Source organism: Eulemur rufifrons, chromosome 5, assembly GCF_041146395.1.
Source record: "Eulemur rufifrons isolate Redbay chromosome 5, OSU_ERuf_1, whole genome shotgun sequence".
In the NCBI taxonomy this organism is placed as follows: Eukaryota; Metazoa; Chordata; class Mammalia; order Primates; family Lemuridae; genus Eulemur; species Eulemur rufifrons.
Window position 1 is genome coordinate 20,735,715 of NC_090987.1, and position 25,328 is coordinate 20,761,042.

The window sequence follows — 25,328 nt, forward strand, 5'->3', positions numbered from 1 at the left end:
TTTCGAGTTTTGCCCCTTCTTGAGTAAGTGTGTCTGGGGCAGCTACCCTACGCCAGTCCCACAGTTGTATGTGTGTGTGTCAGTGGGGGCGTGGGGAGAGGAGTGAACTTGCCCCCTTAAACCACAGGCCTACAGGTCAAGCAGGAACTGCACCCCAAGAGCCCCCTCTGCATCCCAGCATGGTCTAGAGGAAGAGGTTCTGGACACAAATGAGACACGGGAGGCTGAGTGTACTCTGTACGTAGGAGGGATGTGAATCACTGGAGGCAAGAGCGGGGCTGTGACAGCCTCCAAGACAGTCCCCAGTGAGCCTCACCTCCTGGAATTCACACCCTCGTACAGTCCCCACCCACGTCGTACCAAGGTTAGTCTGTGTGACCAACAGGATATGGCAGAAGTGATGGTGTGGCTCTTCCAAGATTAGGTTGTTAAAAAGCACTGCAGCTTCCAGCTTGGCGTCTGTCTGTCTGCCTGACTGGCTGTCTGTCTCTCTTTTGGATCATCCTCTGGGACAAGTGAGCTGCTATGTCATGAGCAGCCCCATGAAGAGGCACAACCTATGACCTACAGCTAGTGAGGAACTCAGACCTGCCAACAACCTTGTGGGTGAGCTCGGAAGCAGTTCTCCAACTACTCCAGCCTTCTCCTGCCCCGTGCAGCAGCCTGCGTCCCCAGCCGACAGCTTGACCACAATCTCAAGAGAGACCCTGAGCCAGAACTACCCTGTTGGGCTGCTCCTGGAATCCTGGCCCATGGAAACTGTGCAAGATAATAAATAATTGTTTTAAGGTCTGAGTTTTGGAGTAATTTGTTATGCAGCAATAGCTAACCAGTACGAATGTGCAGACCAAGTTCCAGTTCCAGCAAACCATCATTGGAAATGACTGGCAGAGTCCCTAAAGCAATCACAAACACACACATATATATATACACACACACACTCACAAAACTGTAAACACAAATGTGTATAATTCAAACACAAATAAAGGCAGTAAGTTCTCATGTTTGCATAGCCTTTGGCATTTTACCTGCTTTCTGAGCATTGTTTGAACTGCAGAACACTCTTACATGGTAGATGTCCTATGTCTCAGGTGGGAAACATGCCTCAGAGAGGTGAGGGGATGCCTGGAAGCTATACATGTAGTAACAGGACTCAGACCGAGTCCAGACAACTCAGCACATTCAAGGGGCCACCGACACATTTGCTAGAAGGTGGGCTCTGCAGTGGCTCGTGTTCTGTGACTCCCAGGTGATGAAGGTAGAGGCAACTCGGGTGTTTGCCTCGACTGGGATGTTGTGGGCTTTTAGGAGCTAAAAATCCTGCCTTCAAAAAACATGACCCACCCCCCACCCCGCCCCACTGGCCAAACCACACATGGGAGCTTCTCAGTGTGCCAGAAACTAGATTATTCTCTTAACTCTCAGTAGTCATGGAAGGCTCGATTGAAAATGCAAAGTGACCTGCCCTGGGTTACCCATGCTAAGGCCTGATTAACCGCTGACACCCTACTACACAAGATGGGATGCAGGAGCAGTAAATGTGGGGCACAGGGAGCTGCTTGAGAGGACAGGGTGGTGGGAGCTCATCCTCATCCTCACCAAAAGGTGGGCGAGGAGGCAGAGATGGTTTTCCTCAATGGCTCAGACAACATATGCTGGGGCTTGGCCAGGCAAGTGTGCGGAGACTCCCCTGCTGTCCTAGGAGGGGCAGTGGGACAGGAATTGGGACAGCCTTTGTGAGCACCGCTCCACTCCTGACCGAGCATGCTCAACCCTCCACATCACCAGGGCAAAGTCAGGATCCTGCCCCGGCGCCCACCCAGCCTCTGCGCCACGGCTGCAGCTCTCGGCTCAAAGGTGCCAGGCGTCCTGCTCAGGGTGAACGGGCTGAGCCATCTGCTCCCGGACACGCAGAGCCAACCTGGAACACGTGTTTGCCGGCCACACAGGCCACCAGATCAAACCTGCACACGGTCCCATATCACGTGTTCTTCTTTCTAAACACATTTCCCACCTTTGTTGCAAGTCCACACACGTCTCTTCCCAAGTTCAGTATCAGCCCCGGCAAGCCATAAGCCTGAAATTAGATCCTTTGTCCACCAAATCCTCCCCTTGAAGCTGAAAGAGACAGTTCAAAGTCGACTCGAGGGCAGTCGCACTCCTGCGGGAGGGAGGGGTGTTGGTGCCGACAATGCTGGAGGTGACTCGGGATCCGGGGGCTCCCCATCCCAGACAAGGGATGAGTGTCCCGAACACTGAATCCCTCAGCAGCTGCACCTGCTCCAGGTAGGCCAGGGTGCTCACGTGGGGCAGGGAAAGCTCTCTCAGTCTGCGCCAGGCCTGACCTGCCCCAGCAGCTGTAGGGAAGGTCAGCGAGAGCAAGAGTCGGGTGACACGGGCCTGAGGCACAGGGGCTGGCCAGCGTAGGGACAGGAGTAGCCGGGGCTGTTCAAGGAACCCAGAGAAGACTGGGGTCTGGAGAAGACAGTGAGCAAGGACAGCGTGGGGAGAGGAGGTGGGGACAGGGGCCGAGGGCAGGTGGCACAGGCTGTGTCCGCAGGGAGCACCGGGGTCAGGGAGGGGCACTGGGAGGGGTTCTGAAGGCCTGTTTGAAAGGCCAGAAGCTGCCTAGTGATTCCTCCCCACGACTTGCAGGTGAGTGTGAGTGTCCACCTACACGGTGGGCCTGCAGAGCCTGCCACTGGTCTGGGCCTGTCTCCTGCTGGTGCCTGAGCTGTCCGTGTCTCTGTCTGTCTCTCCAGGCGTATCTGGAGAGCACGGGCAGCTCCGCCCAGCCCCCAGGTAGCAGGGCATTGAGGGCGTTCCCGCAGGTGCTCAGGGAGCTGAGAATGTGGCACAGGCTGCCACTCCGGAGATGACCACGCTGGGCACCCAGAGGACACCTTCATCTTAATTTCTCCCCCACCAAGGGCCAAGTACGGACATCACCTCTGGGGACCTGAGGGCCATCTTCTTGAGTCATTTTAGTTCTGTTTGCTGGTGTCTTGCCTAATTGAGCCCCTGCATCACTTCTGGAAACAAGGACTTCCCAAAATACTCCAAACCATAATAGAGGCCACCTCGGCTTCCCCCAAACACACACATTGGAATAAATGGCTAAAATTAAATTACTGGGAAGACTCAGAAATAACTCTCGGAGCTCAGGGTAAACGCTGACCCAGGCAGGAAGGCTCCTTGGTGTTTTTAAAACCTGTGCCCCCATCACTGCCGGGGAACCCTGGGGAGTGGAAGACACCCCCGTGCCCTGGGCTTGTCCTCCTGAGACGGGGGGAGCCGACAGCTGGAGGGAGCCCACCCCCAGCCACACGGCCCTCCCCTGAGAGCTGCCCACCACTCTGGAACTCACGCCACCCTCCCTCTGGGTGCCTACCGGGTGGGGTCCCCGTAACCTGGGAGATCCCTGGTCTGTTTCAAGGACTTCCTAAATATGTCTACTCATGAATCATCTGGACAGGGGAAGGACAGGGCAGGACTGACCTAGTGCAGGCGCAGAGAAGGCAGGAGGGTGGGCAGCCCGGTCTAGGGGTCCCATCTGAAATCTCACCATTCATTTCATTCACTCCTTTGAATGATGCCGTAGCCCTCCCCCAGCCCATTTGGAAATGGGAGCCCCCTCACCCAAAGAGGACTATACTGTCTTTAAAACTCCAAGTGCATGAGTTAATCAGGTGGGTGGTTGGGTGGTATACGGAGAAGGGAGGAGGGTGGGCAGAGGGGAGGTGAGTACGTGGAGGAGAGACAGCAGAGAAGTCTCCCAGCAGAGAGTCAGTTAGGAGCACAAGCGCCAAAGCCAGACCACTTGGGTTGCTTCAGTTCTCTGGGCAAGTTACTTTCCTCATCTGTAAAATGGAAATCAAAACAGTATCTCCTTCCTAGGGTTGTTAGCGAGATCGTATGAGCTAATATTCGTAAAAGGCTCAGGACAGCGCCCTGGACACAGCGAGTGCTCTGAAAGTGCTTGTGAAATCAGAGAGTGACTTCCAGGCTTGGCGGAGGATGGCCTAGGCTGGCCTGCGGGCCCAGCACAAAGACCCTCTGCACCAGCGGGGTGCACAGCTGCTACAGCTATGCGTAAGGTGGTCCCATGCAGCGTCTGATCTCCGGAGGGCAGAGGGCCAGGAGTATGGGGGCCCTGCCCAGCACGGCTGGGAGCCAGCACGCAGACCTGGACCAGATCCAGGGGAGGAAAGATGTGCCTAGGAGCAGCAGACACAACCTGCCTTTCTGGAGCTTTCTGGACAGAGCACACGGACTGGGCTGAAGATACAGGGGACACTGGTTATGTGTACTGAACGCTCTGGCCAGCCTCTACAGTACCGCTCAGTTCTGTCTACCCATCCCACGGTTAAGGGATGGAATATTCCTGGGAAGTCTTCAGCCTTGCACTCTTTCCAATACACTTCAGAGTTGGAATCAGAACCCCATTTTATAGCTGAGAAAACTGTAGGCCCCTGAAGTGTAAGGGGATTGCTCTGGGCCAGACCACAAGGATAAAACCGAGCTTGCCTAACTCCTGGCCCAGCGTCCTTGCCTTCCCTGCACACTGCTGAGGGTGGAGGGGTCCCAGGAGCGAATGTCAGGAAGGAGAGGGGACACACGGTTTCTGAGGACAGACCCAGAGCCAGGCACAGGATCAGGACTCCACTAGTATCTGCCGTCACATGTCATCTAATGGCATCCCTGTGGGCTGCACATCATGTCCTTGGGGACGGTAAGAAAAATGGCTGGTCTGGGGTCCTTATGTTCTCAAGAGCCCCTGGCTGATGACAGATGAGCTGGTCTTGAAGCCACATGAGCCTGGCCCAGGGTCTGGGCTGCCCACTGTCCACATTGCCCCCAGGGAGGGCTGGACCCACTTGGTGCCACAGGCCAGGTCACTTGAGGCTCCCCCAGTGAGGGACAAGGGGTTGGGAGTTAGTGTTTGTGAGATCTCCGGGGAGGCGCAACTAAACCACCTTGGGTGGCTGGTTCCTGGGGTGTCCCTTCTCTATCCCATCCAGGCACAGACCCTGTAGAGATGGCATTTGTCTCCCCAGGGCCAGTGTCCTAGTTGGCACTCCAGGCCACTAGCGTGTGCCCGCTACCTCCTTTTCAGTTACCTTGCTTGCCTGGGTCTGCCTTCTTTGCTATTTAGGGCTAAGGGGTCTGACTGCATTCTAACAGCTGGGGAAAGGGGGACGAGTGTGACCAAGGAAGAGCAGCACTCAGCTTTTCCGTGGTGGGCACAGAACTGGGAGATGCCCACTGCCTGGTGGGCAGAGCCAGCACCCAGGGGCTCTGCCAAAATGAACTACAGGCCACCTCTTGTGCCCATTTGGCCCCCACATGGACACGGGTCCCGATGAGAGAGGGACCCCAGGGCCTCACATTCCCATGAAGTGTGACATGTGATGCCGAGAGGAAGTCCTGAGCTGGGAGACCCAGGGAAGTTACCTCCCTCACAGGCAAGCCATGCCAGCCTCGATGGGGACCCACTCTGCAGCTCGTTCTGCCCAGGGCGAGGCGGCTGCATTGTACAAAGCCTGGGGTCTTCTCTGGGTACATCGGGGGCTTCACTCACTTCCATCAAACATGGCCCTGGACATCTGGCTTGAAGAAATGAGCTGCTCTTCTTTCCGAGAGAGAGAGAGAGAGAGAGAGAGAGAGAGAGAGGCTGCTTGGGGGTGTGCATGAGGGAGGAGGAGAAGGATCCTAAAAATAATTCCTATCTGACTCATTTTGCTTAGAATTTGACAGGGCTGCCTGCCAGGTGGGGGTTTGCCTGTCCCATTTTCTTATCTATCTTTAGCAGGGACTTAATGAGGGCAATTTCCTTGCTGGGATAGAAAGACAAACCGTGGGCAATGTGAGCACGGATCTGTCTCGCGGTCCCCGGGTTCCTGATGACAGGGTGGCAATGACAGTCACTGCAGGGCTGAGCCATCTGTGGGGCTTCAGCGATGGTGTCATCCCAGGATGGTGCAAATGACGCAGTGGCCTGCTCAGTGAAACCAGGCAGGACGACAACCACGAGAGGAAGTGTTTCCCCCCACCCCCGACCCCGTCTCACCCCCCAAATCCGCTACCGCCACCACGCGAGCAAGATCAATCATTCGGGTCCAAAATCGTGTTGCTGATAACATATTCCTTTACCTTCAGCATCTCTCTACCCTGTTTTAAACAGTAAGCACAGTCGGTTTTCGTTATTTACAATAGTTATGTTCTATAATGTTGCCACAAACACTGAATTAGCGAGCACTGATTCCTACGGGACATACAGGGTTGGGTTCCTGTGAGCCTCTGGTCACAACATTGTCACCCAGGGATCAATACATAAGCTGGTTTTATGTGTGTTTCTGGAAAGGCTAATTTTAAATAAGACTCCTTATTTAATATACACTGTTGATTTGTTAACACTGAGCTCACAGCAACGGCATCCAACCCAGGCCTGAATGAAGCTTATCTAACACGCATTTTCTCTACAAGGCACATTAACAGCCTCCTCGCACTTGGGAATAGCAGAGAGCACTTCAGCACTATTCTTGGGGGCCATTTTGAACAGCAAATTCACCTAAAAAAGTACAAAAAATGTGAAAGACACGGCACTAAGTAGATCATGAAAAGGATACTTGTTTACAACCTGAGAGCTGAAACGAGAAAGCAGAGTGTCACCTGGTCGGACCTCAGCTGGGATCCTGCAGGTCGGCAACTCAGATTTTTTACTGCTCTGCCCTGTGCATGTCGACGAATGGCCACAAAAACACGAGTATTGACTCTGGTGTTACAAATAACTTTAGCAAGTAGACGAATTTGCAAACACGGAATCCACGAGCAATGCAGACCGACTGTACTTCCCAAAAGGCCAACATAACAACTCGTGGGAATGAGCTGGTGGACAGATGCAGGACTCTCCCGGTCAGTTCCTGATGGCCAAGATCTGGGGACTTAGTCACCTCTGTGGGTGAAGCTCCATGACTGGTGGAGTGATCTGAGGTGCCAAAGGGAACAGCAAGCTCTGGACAGCAGCTGTGACTTAAGGACAAGGGTTTCAGAAGACAATAGGTGTCCCCTAGGGCCCTCTCCATGAGCCCAGATGTGCAAAGGAGGGGTAAGGTACGTCCCAGGATGGAATGAGGGGCTTCACATAACCAGGGATGACCATCAAAGCCTGGGGTCGTCAGAGCAGAGTCAAGCAGTGGGGCCTAAGAATATCAATGACAACTCTAAAATTATATTTTCGTATTTAGAGTGAGAAGGCAGAGTGAAGTGTGAGGCCGCTGATGGGGCAGATGATGTAGAATTAAGAGGTCGCTACAAGAAAGCAGACCTGGCCAACTTCAAGTTTGCCTTCCGCGAGAGAACACATGCTGGCTCGGAAAAGGCAGACTCAGCTGGAGCATCTGTAGGACGCCCAGGGCCTGGGAGGAGGTCACAGGAGGGTAACGGTGCTCTTGCCTGAGAGATGGGGCGGTATTGGTCAGGGTAAGAGAAATCTTTACATGAGGTCATCAACGGTCCCTGACCATGTCTGAGCAATCCTGGAGAACGGGTGGAATGGCTAATGTTATGTGTCAACTTGACTGGGCTAAGGGATGCCCAGAGAGCTGGTGAACCATCATTCCTGGGTGTGTCTGTGAGGATGCTTTGAATCAGTAAACCAAGCAAAGATTGCTCTCACCAACGCGGGTGGGCGCCACCCAATCTGTGGAGGGCCTGAATCGAACATAATAAGCAGGGAAGGGCGAAGTCACTCTCTCTTCTTGAGCTGGGACATTCATCTTATCCTGCCCTTGAACATCTCCTACTGCCACACGCAGCATGTTGACTGTCACACGGGCTCTCGGCCTTGGCGCTTGGAACGGACCACCCCGCCGGCTTTCCAGGCTCTCCCGCTTGCCGCAGGGGGCAGCCTGTGGGGCTTCTTGGTCTCCTGGGAACCAATTCCCATAATAAATCTCTCTCTTCCCCTCTCAATCAATATGTCCTATTAGTTCTGTTTCTCTGGAAATCCCTGAATAATACAACAAAAGTGCTGGAGACTGTAGCTAGGCATATGTAATCTAATCTTCAAAAATTATTATAGAAAAATATAGATAACATCTCTTCCAAAGAGATTCCCTAACAGATGGTTTAGAAGAAAAGAGGTGATCGCTAAGAGCTAGCACAGGTTCACACAGACCCAGTGCTGCCAGACCAATTCCATGTCCTTTTCCGAAAGTTACTAGCCTGATACATTTAGGGAACCCTACAAATACCAAGATTGAAGAGGTATGTCAAGGGGCTTGCCATATCACCTCATCCTGGGACCTGCCCTATTCATTGAAAAAAAATTTTTTAATTGAGATATAATTCATATACCACAAAATTCACCCCTTTAAAGTATATAATTCAGTGATTTTTAATCTATTCACAAAGTTGCACAGCCATCACCACTAATTCCAAATGTCCTGTTTGTTTTTATCAGTGACTTAGATGATGTCACAGAGAGCTTGTGAACTCAAATCTGACGGCTGACACTGAGGGTTTGGGTACACGTCGGCAGGGGAAGAAAGGGAGGGACAAGATTCTTAATTGGTTCTACAATTAGAGGACACCAAGGCCACAGTCACAGTCGATTGTAGGGCAGAGACAGCAAGCGCTGCTGTGGGCTGTGACCACCCTGCAGTGTCCTGCGTGCAGCCCAACCTGCACCCCAGGGTTACAGCTTGCTCCCCTGCCTCTCGCCCTGCGGAGCCATGTGACGCCAGTTGGGATGGCCAAGGTATTGTTTTCTTCTTCCTTTCAATCTGCATTGCACATGGAGTAAATTAATCGTTCCTAGACCTCACTCAATGAAACAAATTAATTTAGAGAAGGCTCTCCCGTCTCCCTGGCCGCATGGGCATGTGCGATGGACCGCTAACGCCTCCATTAGCCGCAGGGTCCGTGGAGACCGCTACCAGTCTGGGCCCGGGTCCTCAGGAGCCTGCCTCTCTATCTAGTTTGGCTGGGGGTCGTGGCCGTGCTGAGCTCTGGCCTCTGGCTCTGTTTCTAGGAGCCACGTGGGGGACTCCTGGCAGGTGGGGAATCTCTGGCTCCAACGCCTGCCTGCGCAGCTGTGGGGTTCATGCTCCCCTCGTCCCGACACCCCCCATCTCCCTTCCAAATCCTCCTGGTGTCTTGCTGGTAGTTCCATCCCCGCCTCCTCCAGGAAGCATTCCAGAACCATCTCTCAGGATGGCTCCTTTCTCCGAGCCTCCTCCCTATTAACACGTGGATGCTGCACCACCGTGCTCAATGTTCTGGTGGATTCTGGAGCGAGAGTGCCATTGTGCAAGCTACACCTCAGGCCCTTGAGAGCAGGGGCCACCCCTGTGCTTTTGGTGCTCTCTGTAGCACAGAGGAAAGCTCAATTCGTCCTGGCAGGAGAGTTAAACAGTGCTTCCCTGTAGTGTTCGTCAGGACATACTGCCCAGATGCCCCTTCTGGAACGAAGGACTCTCTACCCACCGCTGGAAGTACCGTGCAGACAGCCTCAGCCACCAGCACCCCAGGAAAACCACCCTGGCTGACGAGCACTGCCCAGCCCAGGGTCACACCCCTAGTCCGGGCAAACTCTACCTGATGACCAATGGGCATGAGGGGAGGAAGAGCCGCCCCTCCATTCCATCTTGGGATAGCTCTAAAAAGTCACCCCAACTTCAGAACCGCCTAGGATCAGACCTCTCCAAGATGCACTGCAGGTCACCTGCTCTCTGCTGGGTCCTGCTGCTCCTCCTCCTGACCAGGGTGTGGAGCCCAAGGGCATTCCTTAAATAGCCCCTGCCTGCTTTTTAAGCATCCCCATCCCGAAGTCTGCTTCCTAGGGGACGCTGACCACAATAGCCATTCATTGCTTCGGTGTATTCCTCTCCCAAAATGGAGCCAGGGTGGGGTGGGGGGGGCAGCAGAGAACCACGCCCCCAGGTGAGGGACCTCACTCAGGTAAACTCAGGCAGTGGGCCAGGGCGCTTCAGCCCTCTAGGGACCTCGCTCTTCTGCCCGGCATGCTGGGAGGGTACAAACCTCAACGGACCCCCTTCCAAGCAACAGCCCTCCAACTTGTGTGGGGACCGGGCATCTAAAGGCGTGCTGCTCTTTGAGGAACGCATGGAATACTCGTTTAGTACATTTATATCACAAAATGAACAATTTTGTCTGAAATCAGCAAACTGTCTTCTACTAGCTTCCAAAAATAAACAAGTGGTTACCAGTTGTTCAAATTTCAAGAACACTCTTGAGAAAACGTTTGAACTGTCCATGAGCTTAATTTTTTTCTGAAAAACAGAAAAAGGACATCCACAACTTCCCCGAAGCAGCCCCTGGAGTGTAGGGGCAGAGCGGGCAGATGCCTGCTCTGGGGGGCCCCTCCTTCCCTGCCCAGACTCGGGGAGGCCCTGACAGTGGGGCCAGGGCTTTAAGGGCTGATCCGGGAGAAGGAACAATTGATCCTGGCGCCCTGCCCCTGGAGGGAATGCAGAGCAAGGCTTTCTGGGGTCACAAGCAAACCTGGAATGCTGCCTGGATCATGGGACAAAGCCCAGCCTCACTGCACACACCTGCACTCCACACTCACCTGGAAAGGTTTCCTGAGCACCTCGGATCCCCGCCCACCTGTAGGTGGCACTGACTATTTCTAGGTGCTTTACAAGAATCATTAATAGCTCATTTAAGCCTCCCAATTAGTGGACCCATTTCACAGAAGAGAAAATAGAGCTTTCAAGACATGAAGTAATTTGCCCAGATCACAGAGCTGGTGAGCAGAGGCGGTGGGATTCCCATCCAGCCCCTAACTCCCAGGTATATGCCTTCACTGCTGCATTATTCAGCTTGCTAATAGCCTTAGATTTGAACAAGTGGAAAGTAAAAGCAGTAGGGCACACAACCCGCACCGCGCCCCCTCCCCCCCCCGGCCCCCGACTGTCCAGCTGGAACTGGGATAGGACGCACACCTCCAGAAGACCAGGATTCTAGGCCCCCCTTTGCAAATCCCTGCTCCAGGCTGTGGGAAGTCACACAAGCCCACTTCAGCTACACGCCTAGGCTGCACGGAGTCTGCAGCTATCGGAAACCGACTCCAGGCACTGGGCAGGAGATGGAAGGCCACATATTCCTGCGGGCACCAAGGAGAGCCACAGAGACACCATGGGGTTCCAACTGGCCACTTCCCTTCACATGATAGGGGAGGGGAGAGGCATGACACAGATTCCGGCTGTGCCCATCGGCCACCAAACCTGATTCTGGTGCCCTCCTCCTTTGACACCTGGTGTGCCCGGGGAATGCAAGGGCCTCTTGGTGTGGTTTAAACCCAAATATTAGGAAGGTTAACCTGCCGTACAAAAGTGTCAACAACCAAGGTCAAACATGAAGGTTTGGCACTTAGCAAAGCCACTACTATCAGTCATCAGCTGGGAGGGTTAGGGGTAAACCTGATAACATTCCTGCAGCCGCTCTTTGAATTTCAGAATCACCTGGTTTCCCAAGAAGGACTCAGGAGGCTCCTGCTTTCAGACAATGTGGTCCTTAACCGAAACAGCTGCCTGCTCTTCTCTCGAAAGTCCCCATCCCCTGGGGATTCCAGGACAGCTCCAGGCTATGGTGAGTGATGGGTGGTGCTGTGTCCACGATACAGGACGAAGGGTGCAGCACCCTGACCAGCACACGCTGCTCACTCAGTTCCCATCTGCTGCCCTGAGCTGCAGTCCGGGCCCCCGCGGGTCAAGATGTTCTCTCCTTGAGTCCATCTTCGGTCCAGCTGAAAACTCTTCTACCCTTTTAGCTGATTTCCTCCAGCTTGGGCCCCTGTGGAGGTGGAGGCAGCTGCCCCTCCTATCAGTCTTCCATATGTTCCTTCCCTCTGGCCTCCTGTTCCCTGGCCGCAGCCCTCCAGCTCTCCTCACAGGACATACTTTCCACCCTTTTAATCATCTTTATTGCCTTTTGTTGGAGCCGGGCCCGGTCCACGGCCTCTGTGAGGTGTGCTGACCTAACCCGGGCATTTGCTAGCACGAGTGCGGCCCAGCGGAAGTCCGGCTTCCCAGTCCTTGTGTGCTGTGCTCCTCTTCCCACATTCCTGGGCCAGGCTGCTGCTTTCCGGAGGCCTGCCACTGTGCCACCGTCCAGGGGACTCCAGCTGAGCGAGAAAACCTGGCCCAGAAACGGACATGTGGGCTGGCCTGGACGCCGGGCAGCAGCCTGCCGCTGCCTGGGCCTGGAGAAGCAGGTCAGAGGGTGACTTCTCATTGGGAACCTTGGGGACTTCCACACCTCTGAGACACACGCTCTGGGCCCTCCCTGCCATCAAGGATCACAGGGCCATGGGAGGGAGGACATAAAGCCTCTGCTTTCCCTGACACCTCCCCAGGCCCCTGTGAACCCCATTTCTCCTTGAGGGGTGCTCCCTACTTCTTCCCTCCACCGGGAACCCAGAAGCCAGGAGGTAGCCTCTGTGAGGCTGCACAGCAAAGAGGCAGCACACACAGCACAATTAACCACACTCTGGTCAGGGCAGGACGAGGGCTTGGTCCAACTCTCCCTGCTCAGTTTTCCCTTTTCACGACTGGTGGTTCTGATTTCTCAGCCAGGCTGCCTTCCTCCCAGCTAGGTGTACATTTACTGTCCTCTGTGACTGGTGCCAGACCCACTAAATCCACCAGCGGATGACAAGGCATTCTGGGTGCCCAATCCTACACCAAGCCCGAGAGCTGTGGCCACCACCTGCCAATGCTTGTCCCGAGCCTGCACCCAGAGGTAGGATCAGGGGCAGAGGTCAGCCCCAGAGCCCACCCACCATGAAAGCAGGAGCGCCCAGTGCCCCGAGGAAGGGATGCAGCTGGCTGTTCCTTGGCTCTACGAGAACATTCTCTGTTCACTAATGGTACGACCATGAGCCACCACCTTTATCTAAGAGTAAATTCCCTATAGAGGAATGAACACCTCATTTTAATTCCTTAGGCATAAACCTTTTTGTTCTTTCTTTTTTTGTATTTCCATCCAGAAATAATTTATGCACATTCAAGCAAAAAAAAAAAAAAAAAAAAAAACAGGCTCTAACTCCCCCTTTTGCACAAATGGCCACACACAACAAACATTGTTCTGCACCTGAATTTTTGCACTTAAAATACATCTTGAAGACCTTTCCTTGTAAGAAAGCCTTTTTGACAATAAATGCACACATTCCCGGGATGCCCAATCTCGGTTGCTTGTTCCCACCCAGGGCTGCTTCACTACATCTTTCCTGGCCCCTTGCTGTCCCCCAGGACTCTGGGCCCAAGAGAGATCCTGGTCTCTGCCTTAGTTTAACTGGATTCCTTTAGGCATTTGGGAGCAGCAGCGTGGGCCATTGCTGATCTGTGTGTCGCTTGAGACAGCAGAGCCGGCACGCACCAGGGACAACTCCAGGGACAATGATGGGAGGAGGAAAGACAGATACCCTTTAACTTGTGAGCTCCGGGAGCCTCCTGGAGGCCATGTCTCAAAACACGCAGCCAGCGAGGTCCTATTCCTAGGGACTGACATTATTGCTCCTAGATCAGTGGGGAGCGCATTTCTCCTCCTGAACTGCAGAGCCTGGGTCCTGCCCCCCCAGGAAGAGGCAGTGGTGACAGTGGGCCCTCAGCTGGACTCCAGAAGGAATCCAATCCCTGGAACGACGAGAGAAGCGGAGCCGCCTCGCCCACGTGGGAATCCCAACCAGTAACCAACAGCATCAGGCTGCCAATCTCAGCCCATAGGCATTAGCTGGTGACCAGGCAAAGCCAAACGCAGGCCAGACCTGAGGTAGCTCCACACAGCCGACGCAGGCAAAAAACCCCAAAGCCGGAGTGTCTCCTACCTTCGATCATTTCTCCTTCTCCGGAACAGCTTCTTGGTGTGCGCAATCTCCACTTCGTGGGGCATCGGGTGGTAGCCCTGTGTGGTGGGGGGAGGAAGGGGGAGCATTAGTGACTGCAGAAAGCGAGCACAGCACCTCTGGGACCACATCAGCTACAGCAGCATCTAAACCAGAGAGAAACCAAGAGTTTGGGGAGACTAGCCTCTGACCACACAATCCAGACTGAAAAATGGAAAATACTAGAGTTAGTGAATTTCCCACCAGGTCGATGATGCCGGAACTACAGAATCAAAGGACAGTGGGGACAAAGGGCACCTTGAAATTCATAGTATCCAAGCCCTTGGATTATAGATGCGTACACTCTGGTCCAGAGGTGAATGAGCCACAGAGCTGGGGCCAGGGCTGCTGCCCTAGGACAAGTCACTTCGTTCCCTAACAGAACGGGAATGTTAACACCTTCTGCTCTGGGCTGTAGAGAGGACCAAGGGGGGTAAATTCTGCAAACCCTGAGCCCTGCGCAGAGGAAACGTGTCTCCTAATCTTAGTCCAGGCTCCCCCTGTACAAATTTTACCAAATCCTCTTCTCTTACTCTGCCTAGGAAGTATTTAGGAAAAATGTGCAAACAGCTAAATGCCTTTTTCAACTGTAAAGGAGGGATGAGGAAAGTTCTAAGGATGGTCTTTTGTGTATTTTCATCATGACAACAACTATTTATACATTTATATCAAGGTTGGGGAGAGACCCTCCATGTATAACATGGGCTGGTCACATAAAAAACGCCAGGCCCCGGGGCAGAATTCCTTGCAGAAGCTGGGCTGACAGCCAGCTCTGTTCTTACCGCCCCACGGCAACAGAAAAGTGTGTTCTGGTGGGACAGGGCAGAGAGCACTGCCATTCCACGATGGGCAGCCCAGGGAGCAGCGGGGGATACCTAGGCCTGGGGGTCTGGGGTGGGGTGGGGCCTGGCTTGGGTCTGGGATACCTGAGACAGGCCTGATGCAGAGCCCATGCCACCATCCACGCCACCTGCAGGGACCTGGGCATGCACAGGATGAGACAGGAGCCACAGAGCCCAGTCTGCTGGAGAGTGGTCAGCAAGAGTCCATCTGGCCCAGACCCCTATTTACCAGGCAGGGAGACCGAGGCCCAGAGAGGCCAGACAGTGAATATTCATGGGCTAGCAGCCCTGACCCCCTGTGGTGGGGCAAACGCAGCCCTCTAGATTTGGGCTCCCAGTGGAGGGTCCCACTGTTCTGCCTTCACAGAGCTCAGCCCGCAACCGTGTGTGTGGGGGGGGCGGGGGGGATGCAGTGGACATTGGCTGTGCTGGGACTGGCCAGTTCGGCGGAGCTTCCCAGAGGGGCAGAGGGAGGGAGGACACAGGGACCTTGGCAATATGGCCACTTGGCCTGGATGCCTACTGAGCCAGGGAGGGAATGACACATTTCAAAATACATTTTAACGACAGTCCTTCCCTCCTACCCCTATCTCTCTTGCCTCCAGCCATCTAGCCAAAAAGCATGAATGAATTCCGGGCTCCAGGCAGCCACAATGGGCTTCTGGAGCCTTAGGATGTTCTTTGTTAAATGATTTTCTCAAAGGATATTATTTGTTTTCTTTAATACAAAACACAAACAAGGAGAAACACCAGGTCTTCCCCTCTCGTTTCCCCTCTCCCACCCGGACTGAGCTCTGGGCCGGCCCCTCCCCGCCCTCCCAGCCTCTCCAGGTCACTCAGGAACACGCTGGGTGCGCCCCAAGTAGACAATGGACAGGAAGCCGAGGCTCCCTCCCGAGCAGGCGGCCTGTGTCGGGATCTCAGCTCCAAGGCTGGGCAGAGGGCGCTGCCCCAGCACCTGGCATAACACGGGCCCAGGAGGTGCCAGCCTCCTCCATCCCAGTCTCACATCCTGGCCTCCTTCCCCAGTCATGGGCAGTGGCAATGAGAGCGTGGGGTCCTAAGCCTTCCCCAGGACTCCCTGTGGCCGGATGGGGCATACAGGCTGCTCAGGGCTTCTCATGCAGCCACTGCTATGTCCCCTGTGTCCACCATCCATCCTAGAACAACACCTATATATATATACACACACACACACACATATACATATGGAGAGAGAGAGGGAGGGCGGGGGGCGAGAGAGAGACGGAGGAGAGGGAATGTGTAAACATTGTCACAGTGGTTAGAAGCGAATGTTCAGATCTTGATGGCTATATGACTTTGCGTACATTGCCTAACCTCTATGTGCCTATGGAAATAATAATAGCATCAGCCTCCTAGAACTCGTGTGAGGGTTAAATGAGTTCATGAGCATGCAAAGAACATAGAATAATGCCTGGTACATCATGAGCCTTAATAAATATCTCGGTGTCATCGCCATTGTTGTCATCATCATCATCATCATCATCTTTCCCATGATCCTGACACCCTGACCAGGGCTGACCGCGCCAGGAGAAACACGGCAGCCCAGACACCTGTGCTCATGGAGCCTCCCCGTGTTGGTAAGTCCAGCAGGGGGCGGTGTGCAGGGAAGGAGGGCATGGGAAGCCCAGGCCAGGGAAGGAAGAAGGAATTCGCGCAGCGCCTGGTGCCCCAGGCCGGTGTGCTAGGGGAGGGCGGAGGAGTTCTGTTTTGTGTTTTCTTTGGCCAGAGGCTGGCAGACTCTACCAGGAGGCCAGACATCAGCTGAACAAAGTGACAAAGGTAACAGAACAAACTCCTGCACCCTCGGAGGGCCTCCCTCTCCAGGAATAATCCAGGCAAAGGCCACAGAGGACTGGCCCCACCCAAGTGGTCACTGTGGACCCCAGCCCCAATGTGGCATCTTGGTGAATAAATGAAGGAACTTTGCTTCCTTCCCTGGGACACTTTACATAGAACTTTCCAGCACCAGGAACCTCCTCCTGCATAAAATGGGGTGCGCTGTGTTTACACAAGCTTCACTTGGAGGCCTCTCTTCAATCAGCCGCCTTGTTTCTCAAACTCAGGGGAGTGCTGGGTACCAAGAGACACAGATCACTCCAGGTGCTGCCCGCACCCCCCCAAAACAAGGGCATTTGGTGTTAACAGGGGCCAATGTGAGGCCAGCAGAAGGAGAAAGAAGGAGAAAGGCTGTGCTGAGCCACACAGCTGCCACCAGCCATGCAGCTGGCCCATGTGAGCAGAGGACCGTTAATGTCATTGGCGAGAAGTGAGACAGTACGTGAGTGGTCACAGAAGCCTTGTTCTTAACAGCCAAAAAAGTAGAAACAACCCAATGCCCATCAGCTGATGACCAGATAAACTGTGATAGATCCACACAATGGAATATTACATGGACACAAAGGAAGGAAGCGCTGATCCACGCTACAACATGGATGAACCTCAAAACCGTCATGCTCAGGGAGGAAGCCAGTCACCAAGGACTACATATATGATTCCATTTTTTACAAACTATCCAGAATAGGCCAATCTGCAGAGATGGAAAGTAGACTAGAGGCTGCCAGGGGTTGGGAAGAGGGAGAATGAAGAGTGATTGCGAATGGACACTGGGTTTGGGGGCTGACAAAAATATTCTGGAATTAGACAGTAGTGATGGTTGCACCACCTTTGTGAACATACTAAAAAACACTGAGTTGTACACTGTAAAAGGGTGAATTTATGGTAGTGAATTTTATGTCAATAAAAAAGGGTAAAGATATCGGGGGCCAGTGTATTCCAGGTAGAGAGAAGAGCATGTGTTAGGAAGAAGAAAAAAAGGAGAATGAGAAGGATAAAGAGGAACAGGAGGAGGAAAAAGAGAAGAAGGAGGGGAGGAGGGTGAGAGAGAGGAGGAGGGGGAGGAGGGAGAGAGGAGAAGGGGGAGGAGGAGATCGTGCATCACAGTGAAAAGTGCCCCCTCACTCATTTAATCTTGAGGAAACAGCTGCCCGAACACATCGCCCGTAAGATAGGGCTAGGAAGGGTGGCACGTCCTAGCTGAGGGGCGCCCAGTGACAGGAATGACTAATAAGGGATCTGGAAAAGAGCCTGACCTGGTGGTCCGGGTGGCCTGGCCAGGGAGACGCTATGCTGGCTTTGGACCACAGATCCCTTCTTGCTTTTTAAGCTAGGATATGTCCCTTGAGTGGAGAATGGGAAATTTATCCTTTAAGAGCATATAGCATGGCCTTTGTTTTAATTATTTGCCAAAAAAATGCTTCTGCTCTGTGCTCCGAAAGATCTGCCTGTGGCCGTCAGTCCAGGTACAAGGCCCCCACCCGCCCCACGAGAGGACAGCCTTGGCGCTCCCAGCTGGTTTGTGAGTTTGGTCAATCTGAGCCCGGGTGCCTCTGGAACACCACCCTGGAGCACCACCCTGGAGCACCACCTGCCTGCTCCCGTGACGTCTTGCACAAGAACCGTTCCCCCTTGCGCTCTGAGACCTGGCTGCAGTTCCCCCCGTCTAACGTCTGACCATTTGCGATAACTAAATGGGCCCGGGAGACAAGTAGATTATATAACCAAGCCTCTCCGGGGAGGGAGGGAAGATAATACTCCTTCCACATGCAGAGTACACGTGAAACACACACGCACATGCACGCTCTGGTCCTGCAGGTCAGTGCTGGTTTAAGACGCAACACGGAGGGGCAGCATCCGTTACTACTCTGGTTGCAAAAATACGTTATGTAAAATCAGCCCGTTCTGGGGCAGGCTGAGGCTGCTATCTCACAACCTGGCATAGAAGGTGTTTCTGAGGGATTAAGGCAGGCCCAGCAGAGCTCTGGCTCCGGAACATTAGCCCCAGACAGTTAATAATCCCAGGCTGGGAGTGCCAGGGCCTTGTCCAGGGATGACGACTATGAAAAATAAATCTTGGGTCTGGGGGTGAGGGTGGGAGGAGGGCGGGCACAGCAAACACGCTGAGCAGACAGTGTGCGTGCCTGGTGGCTCTCAGACCAGCTGACACTGTGTTAAGAGTGACATGCCTCCCCTGGGCCACAAACTCCCACCTGCCCACCCATCCTTCCGTGCATCTACCCATCCTGAACGTGTTGCTTCAGGTACTGTGGACAGAGTACTGGAAAAAAATAGGCAAGACGCTTGTTCCTATAGAGCACACATTCTAGTAAAAGAAGAGAGACAAATAAATAAGTACATGATATGATAAATGATAATGTTTTGCTATGGAAGAGAAGGAGGCAGGGGCGGGCAGAATCATGTCCCTGAAAAGAGGAGGTGGTCAGGGAAGACCAGTGATGCCGCTGTCATAGGCCCAGTGGGGACATGTGCTTGGCATCTGGGTGGAGGCAGAGGCCCCGAGCTCCCAGGGCCAGCACTCCTGACCACAGTGTCTGGCTTGTTCCATCTGTAGAGTCCTCTTCACCCCTTGCAGTAGGTAGAATTGTGGTGGAGTCCTATCCCTGGGTCCCGGTGAAAGGTGAATATATTTGGAAATAGGGTTTTTCCAGATATAATCAAGTTAGGATGAAGTCATATGGGATTAGGAGGGGCCCTAACTCCAATGACTGGTGTCCTTACAAGACGGACATGTAGATGCAGAGAAATAGGAGACACAGAGGGATGAAGCCGTGTGAAGATAGACGCAGTGTTTGGGGTAACGCAGATAGTAGCCCAGGAACGCAAGTGCTGCTGGCAGCCACCAGCAGCTGAGCAGAGCTTCCGGAAGGAGCAGGGCCCTGCCAACACCTTGACTGTTCCAGCCTCTAGGACTGCGAGCTGATAAATGTCTGTTGCTTTAAGTGCCCGTTCGTGGTGACTTGTGATGGCAGCCCCAGGGCACACCTTACACTGCAGTCCCCAGTTGCAGGTCTGCAGCACTGGGATTGTCCAACTGCTCCCACCCCCTCTTTCCACATCACCTGCTGCTCCTCCCTTGTGGTCCCTGGGGACCCTGTCTGCCACAGGGTGGCCCTGTGTCCGTCTGATACCCCCTGTGAGCAAGTGGGTAGGGCTGTGCCCGCGGACGTCCACGTTACCCCTGACCCCGCAGAACGTTCCTCCCTGGAGACCACAGCGGAGCCACCAGCTGCCCAGCACAGCCGCTTCCTTCCGGGGCCGAAGAAGGCTCTTGCGTCCACTGTGGCCTGCCAGGCGAGTGGCCAGCACGCACGTGGGGCCCGTCTTTAAGCACGACTCACCGGGGCCGGGATGCGCCCGCCCCGAGAGGCCTTGCCTCCCTCCCAAGCTTCCCCCTCCCTCGGCCAAGTGTCCCCCAGGTGGTGTGGTGGGCTGGAGTGTGCCCCCCAAATTCTTATGTTAAAAAGTCCTAACCCGCAGCACCCCTGAAGGACCTGACTGGGAAAGAGGGCTGCCGCAGACGGGATTAGTTAAGAGGACATGACGGAGTGGGGACACCCTAATCCAGTATGACTGGTGTCCTTCTGGAAGAAGAAGGCCACGTGGAGGTTGGAGTGATGCTACCACAAGCCAGGGAGGAGAGGAACATCCTTCCCTGGCACCTTCAGAGGGAGTGTGGCCCTGCGGACACCTTGATTTCAGACCTCTGGTTTTCGGAACTGCGAGACAAGAAGTCTCTGTCCTTCTGAGTCACCCAGTTCATGCTCCTTTGTTATGGCGGCGGCAGGAAACTAACACAGGTAGAAGGTGGGCAGAATCACCCAGGCTGACAATGGGTGATTTTTCTGAGTAGATCTCCTATGCCAAAACAGAGATTTGAATGTGTGTATGTTAAGTGCTCGCCAGGTAATTCCACTATATTAACAACTGATTTTTATAGAAGAGGAACAGAAGGCCAGAAAGGTCAAAGAAGTGGCCCAAGGCTGCCCAGCCAGTTAGCAGCAAGCCTGTGTCTTCCGTTGCTAAGGCTTATGCTCCCAGTTGTGACGTCACACGGCCTGCGGTACCAGGGCAGAGATGTGGAGGCCGAACCCCTGGGAGAATCAGAGCTGTCCCTCGCCCTGGCTTACACCCAGGGGCCCACGTGCACCCTGGGGCCCTAGACGTGAGGGGCATGGCCGAGAGCAAGTCCCTCCCTGTGCTGGAGAGGCAGCCCTAGTCTTGCACTCGGGGACAGGCAGTCCCTCCCAGTGGCCACTGTGCCTCCCCTGAGGCCCGGAAGATGCAGAGCTGGCACTGGTTCAGAGGCTACCCGGGTCTGCGCTGCATGTCCTGGCTGTGACCCCAGAGATGACTCTGGCCAAGGCCCCATCCGCAGGCCTCCCCGTTCGCCTCACCTCCTCTCACCACAGGGTGGTGTTGCTGGCCATCGGGCCCACCCTGCCCCTCACCCCACAGGCCAGTGGGGTGGGGGTCCCCTGGCTGCTGCTGTGCCTGCTCCCCTTTCAGTCTGCCTCGATGACATTTAGAGGCACCCCCAGAGCCCAATCCCACGGCTTGCAGCTTTGTGGAACCCACTTAACCTTCAAGGAAGATCTTCCTGATAGTCTCGTGATCTCTGACCTCTGACTCCTGACCCCTGACCGTGGACCTGGGTCTGACAGAAACCATCCAAGCCTGACTAGCTCATAGGTCTGTTATCTCTCTCCCCCCGCACACCAGCTCTTTGTAAAAGAAGAAAGCATTACACAGCTCCAAGAGCGCCTTCCTCCCGCTGTGCTAAGGATCCCCCCGACTGCAGAAGGCCTAGAACAGCAGCACTAAAGGCCTCTATTAGGAAGCAGCACGGCCATGCAATGCTGGGGTGGGACAGGAGGCTGGGGGTCCCACCCGGGCCGAGGATGCCGTGGGAGGTCTCAAGCAGGGAGACACCCACGTTAGGCTCCTGGCCACGTACGCCCTGCAGCGCCAACCCTGTTCTGTGCCAACTGACACACCTGTCTGCTCCCACGGTGCCTGGATTGTGACTTTCTGCCCTGGCCCCTTGGGAACCACAGTCCCTCTCCTCTTCTTCACGAGCTTGCGTATTGACACCGCCAGACTCCAGTCACTCCCAAGAGTGCTTATTAAATACACAGAAACTAACAGCTTCCTTCCCTCCAGAACATTCCAGATGACCAGGCGTGGAGGGCCTCGGGCGCAGTCTGGCACAGCCAAGTTCTGCCATGCCTGCCGGGCAAACCCAGGGGCAGGAGTGCCACGGAAGCCCAGCAGGCCTCCAGGCCAAGTCCAGGCCCTGCCAGCTCAGGACTCCGCAGACTCCCACCACCTCCAGCCCCCCCGTGCGGAGACATCCCAAGGGGCAAACAATACAAAGGAACCGCAGCACTTGGCAACTTAAAAGGCCATAAAAATCCCAAGTACAGCTCCTGTGACAATCAGCTCGTCTTAATAGCAGAGGCTTCCTCCTGCCGGGGGTCATGCGTCTCATGTTTTTTTCTAAGAAGTCCTCCTACCAAGGTCTCCCTCCACGCGGGCAGGACGTGCAGGTCACATCCGAGCAGAAATAAACAGGTAATGTTTCTCCAATTCCTAGAATCTCTAGGCGGCACAGCTACTCAGAGAAGGTGACCTGTTTCAGAAAGAAAGGTTGGGCAGGCCTATCCATGTTTACATTGGTGGTTTTCTAACTTTTCTTTTATTATTTTTGATCAGGAGAGACCCTTTTAAAAATGATACCTTAGCTGTAGTCCCAACATGAAATCACAGGAACCTAAAACTCCCCTATTCTGAAAAGCTCTGCTCTCTATGCTATACTGAATGCCGGCTCCACAGGGAGCTGAATGTCTTTTCTAGAACAGGAGCTGAGCTGAGGAACTGTGGACAGGTTTTCGTGGAGTCCGTGACCCCTGGAAAGGCACAGGGACACTTTGCACGTGGCACCCACCCTATGTTCAGAAGGTCTGTGCCTGCACAGCTCTGTGGGGCACAGAAGTGCGCGGGACCTCCTTGGATGCTCTAAGGCGATAACCCCTTCTTCCCCTTTGTCCTTCCAGGTGGGTGTCCTCCTGTCACAGCCCAAAGAGCTCTGACTAATAAACTACACACGCCCTTCAGGTGACCTGGGTTCCGGCTGTAGCTAAGACCGCCCAACCCTGGGCAATCTTCTCTGCATATCTCACGCGGCACTTTCCTCGCTTTTATGTAAAATGAGGATGAAAATATTTGCCCTTCCTACCTCCTTTGACATAGCTCTTAAGTCTTTCTTTGATTTCATGAGCCAATGAATTCTCCTTTTATGTTTGAAATATTTTGAGTTGGGTTTCTGTCGCTTGCAACCAAAAAGTCCTAAATGATTCAACACAGTAGGTGTTTCTGTGGCTGATCTCATTATGACCATGGAAAGCAAACATGACCCCTCCCTTACCTCCCCCCACCGGTAGCCACGTCAGGGAGAATCCACCGGCCATTGTCAAATACAAATGGCATTTACTTGTTAATTTCCAAATGAACAGAAAAAAACAGGTGAAGGCATTGATGTGAAGGACAGGGACTATGAAGCAACAGAAAAAGTCAGAAGATTGTTTCTATATTATATGGGGTAAAATATAAAGGAAAGTTAGCAAAGTGTCTCCCTGCTTTTTCAACTCGAATTGTCAGTCTTCCGTAGTGCAAGCAGGCGGTACCATGAAGGGAGCTTGCGTATCTGTGTGTGGGGCGTGGGGGGCTGACGGATGACTGTGACTCTCTCTGTGTCAAAGGCCAGATGGGACCAAGAGTCCAGAGCAGTTCACGGTGGGTTCATGACGGTGTCCATGCTGCTCGCTGACACAGGACAGTCATAAGAGAATGAAGCTGGGGCCAACAGATGCTGTCCAGTCCCCGGCTGATGGACACCTGGCCAGGGTCCTGGAAGTATGTCTGAACTAAGAAAAGGCAATGCCTTGGAGCTGCTGCAGACCAGCGGCAGGAAGAGGCCCAAGAAATGTGAGAGGCACGAGTGGCCACAGGAAACGACAGTTGCTGTTCTGTAGCCCCAGAAAAACCACCTGGGCAAGATGAGACACACATGGCCCTGACTGAATGGTGTGTCCGAGACAGAGATAGACCCGGATCCTTGAGAACTCCCGAAAGCAAGCTGGAGGGAAGAAGCAGCAATACTTTGTGCTCCGGCCCCCCAGGGGAACTCACAACCTCTGCGAGGCCGGCACACTTGGGAAGGTGTCATGTACCTGGGGAGGTTCAGAGACCGTCCTAGGAACAGAAGGAACACCCGATGTCAGAAGAGGAGCGATGATTCAGCAAACACTTAGAGGAGGCCCACTGCGTCCCGTGAGCACACTATGCGTCACAGACACAGACAAATGAGACTCTGCCTCTGTCTCAGGGAAGGCCACAGGCCCCTGGGGAGAACAGACACGCACACAGGATTTTACTTTTACAGACTGAGGGACGTCACAGTGCCAGGACACCCAAGGCACAAGGGACCACGGAGGAAGAAATGCCTGGGGCCACCCTCTGAAGTGAACAGAAGGCTCTGAAGTTGGCAGCGTAAAGCAGACGTGGCCCGTGGAAGTCACCAGGAGCTTCAGGGGCTGTTCTGCTCCTCCTGAGTGTGACCCGGTGCAGCTCATCACACAGGCTAGCAGAGTCAGGGGCGTGCAGGGCGAGGGCATCTGCAGGCCATGGGGAAGAGCCCCTGCCCAGAGCACCCCACCAGCACGCTGAGAGTCTGAGGTGTACCCCACTGCAGAGGGGGAAATGCCCCCAGGCCTCACATGAACGAGCAGGGCAATCACTCGCCCATTCCCTGCCCCGGTGGGTCAGAGCTGGCTGGTCAGAGGCAGCGCCCAGGAGCTCCAGGACCCGTGTCCCGGTGTCCACGGAGCCAGCGTCGAGCGTGTGCACACACAGGGGTGCGAGCTGGGCACCTGCAGCAGCGCAGAGCTGGGCTGCCCAGGACCAGGGCAGCACGAGGCCCAAGAAATGTGACAGGACATTTCCATTAAATGCCGTCACTGCCACTTACAGTGGGAACTTGGAGAGAAGCCTACCTTATTTTTGCTTCTGTTTTCCTCATCTAGAAAGTGGTGGTAATGAAGAAAGTCTACCTATTTCAGAGGGTTCTTACGAAGATTTAATGAGATTATTGGACATATACGGCACTTTGATTCCAGCCCAAGAACACCCCACTGCACATGGGTGTCCCCCGACCTGAGGCTTATTAAGTGTTTCCATTCATGGCCCTCATGAGCCTGCTAGGAAACAGCGGCCCAAACTCTCCAAAACATCCTAGAATGTGGCCACACCTGTGTCAACCAACCAGCTACTCCCTGAGCTCCTGGGCCATGTCCAGAACATTTCAGGGGACCAAGTGAGGTTCACTGCAAACTCACCTTCCTCTGCAGGGACCGTCACCTCCTGTCCCCAGCCCCACCCTGGGCACTTTCGGATCCCTCCCCTCAACTCGTCACAGGGGTCCCAGCAAAGTGGGATGCAAGAGCAGAGGAAGCTGCAAGGAGGTTGGAAGAGAAATGGAAGGGCCTGTCCCCTAGAGGGACAAGCCTGTCTGTGGACCTACTCAAGAGCAGAGCATCGTCCAGGGGCCCTGACAACCAAGGCCACGGCCGCATCCTCGGGAGGGAGCCGCTCCTGCCCACAGCGATGGTGAGCGAGACGCAGAGTCAAAGCAGCCTGGC

General features: G+C 54.2%; 1 protein-coding gene across 2 annotated transcripts in view; it reads right to left on the bottom strand.

The window, feature by feature from the left end:
• CTIF (cap binding complex dependent translation initiation factor) overlaps positions 1-25,328 on the bottom strand; it is a 266,261-nt gene that overhangs the window by 119,277 nt on the left and 121,656 nt on the right. For both annotated transcript variants that reach the window (XM_069468432.1, XM_069468431.1), the window contains exon 7: positions 13,853-13,929. In XM_069468432.1, the coding sequence (XP_069324533.1) occupies positions 13,853-13,929 (77 nt within the window). The remainder of the gene's footprint in view (positions 1-13,852; positions 13,930-25,328) is intronic.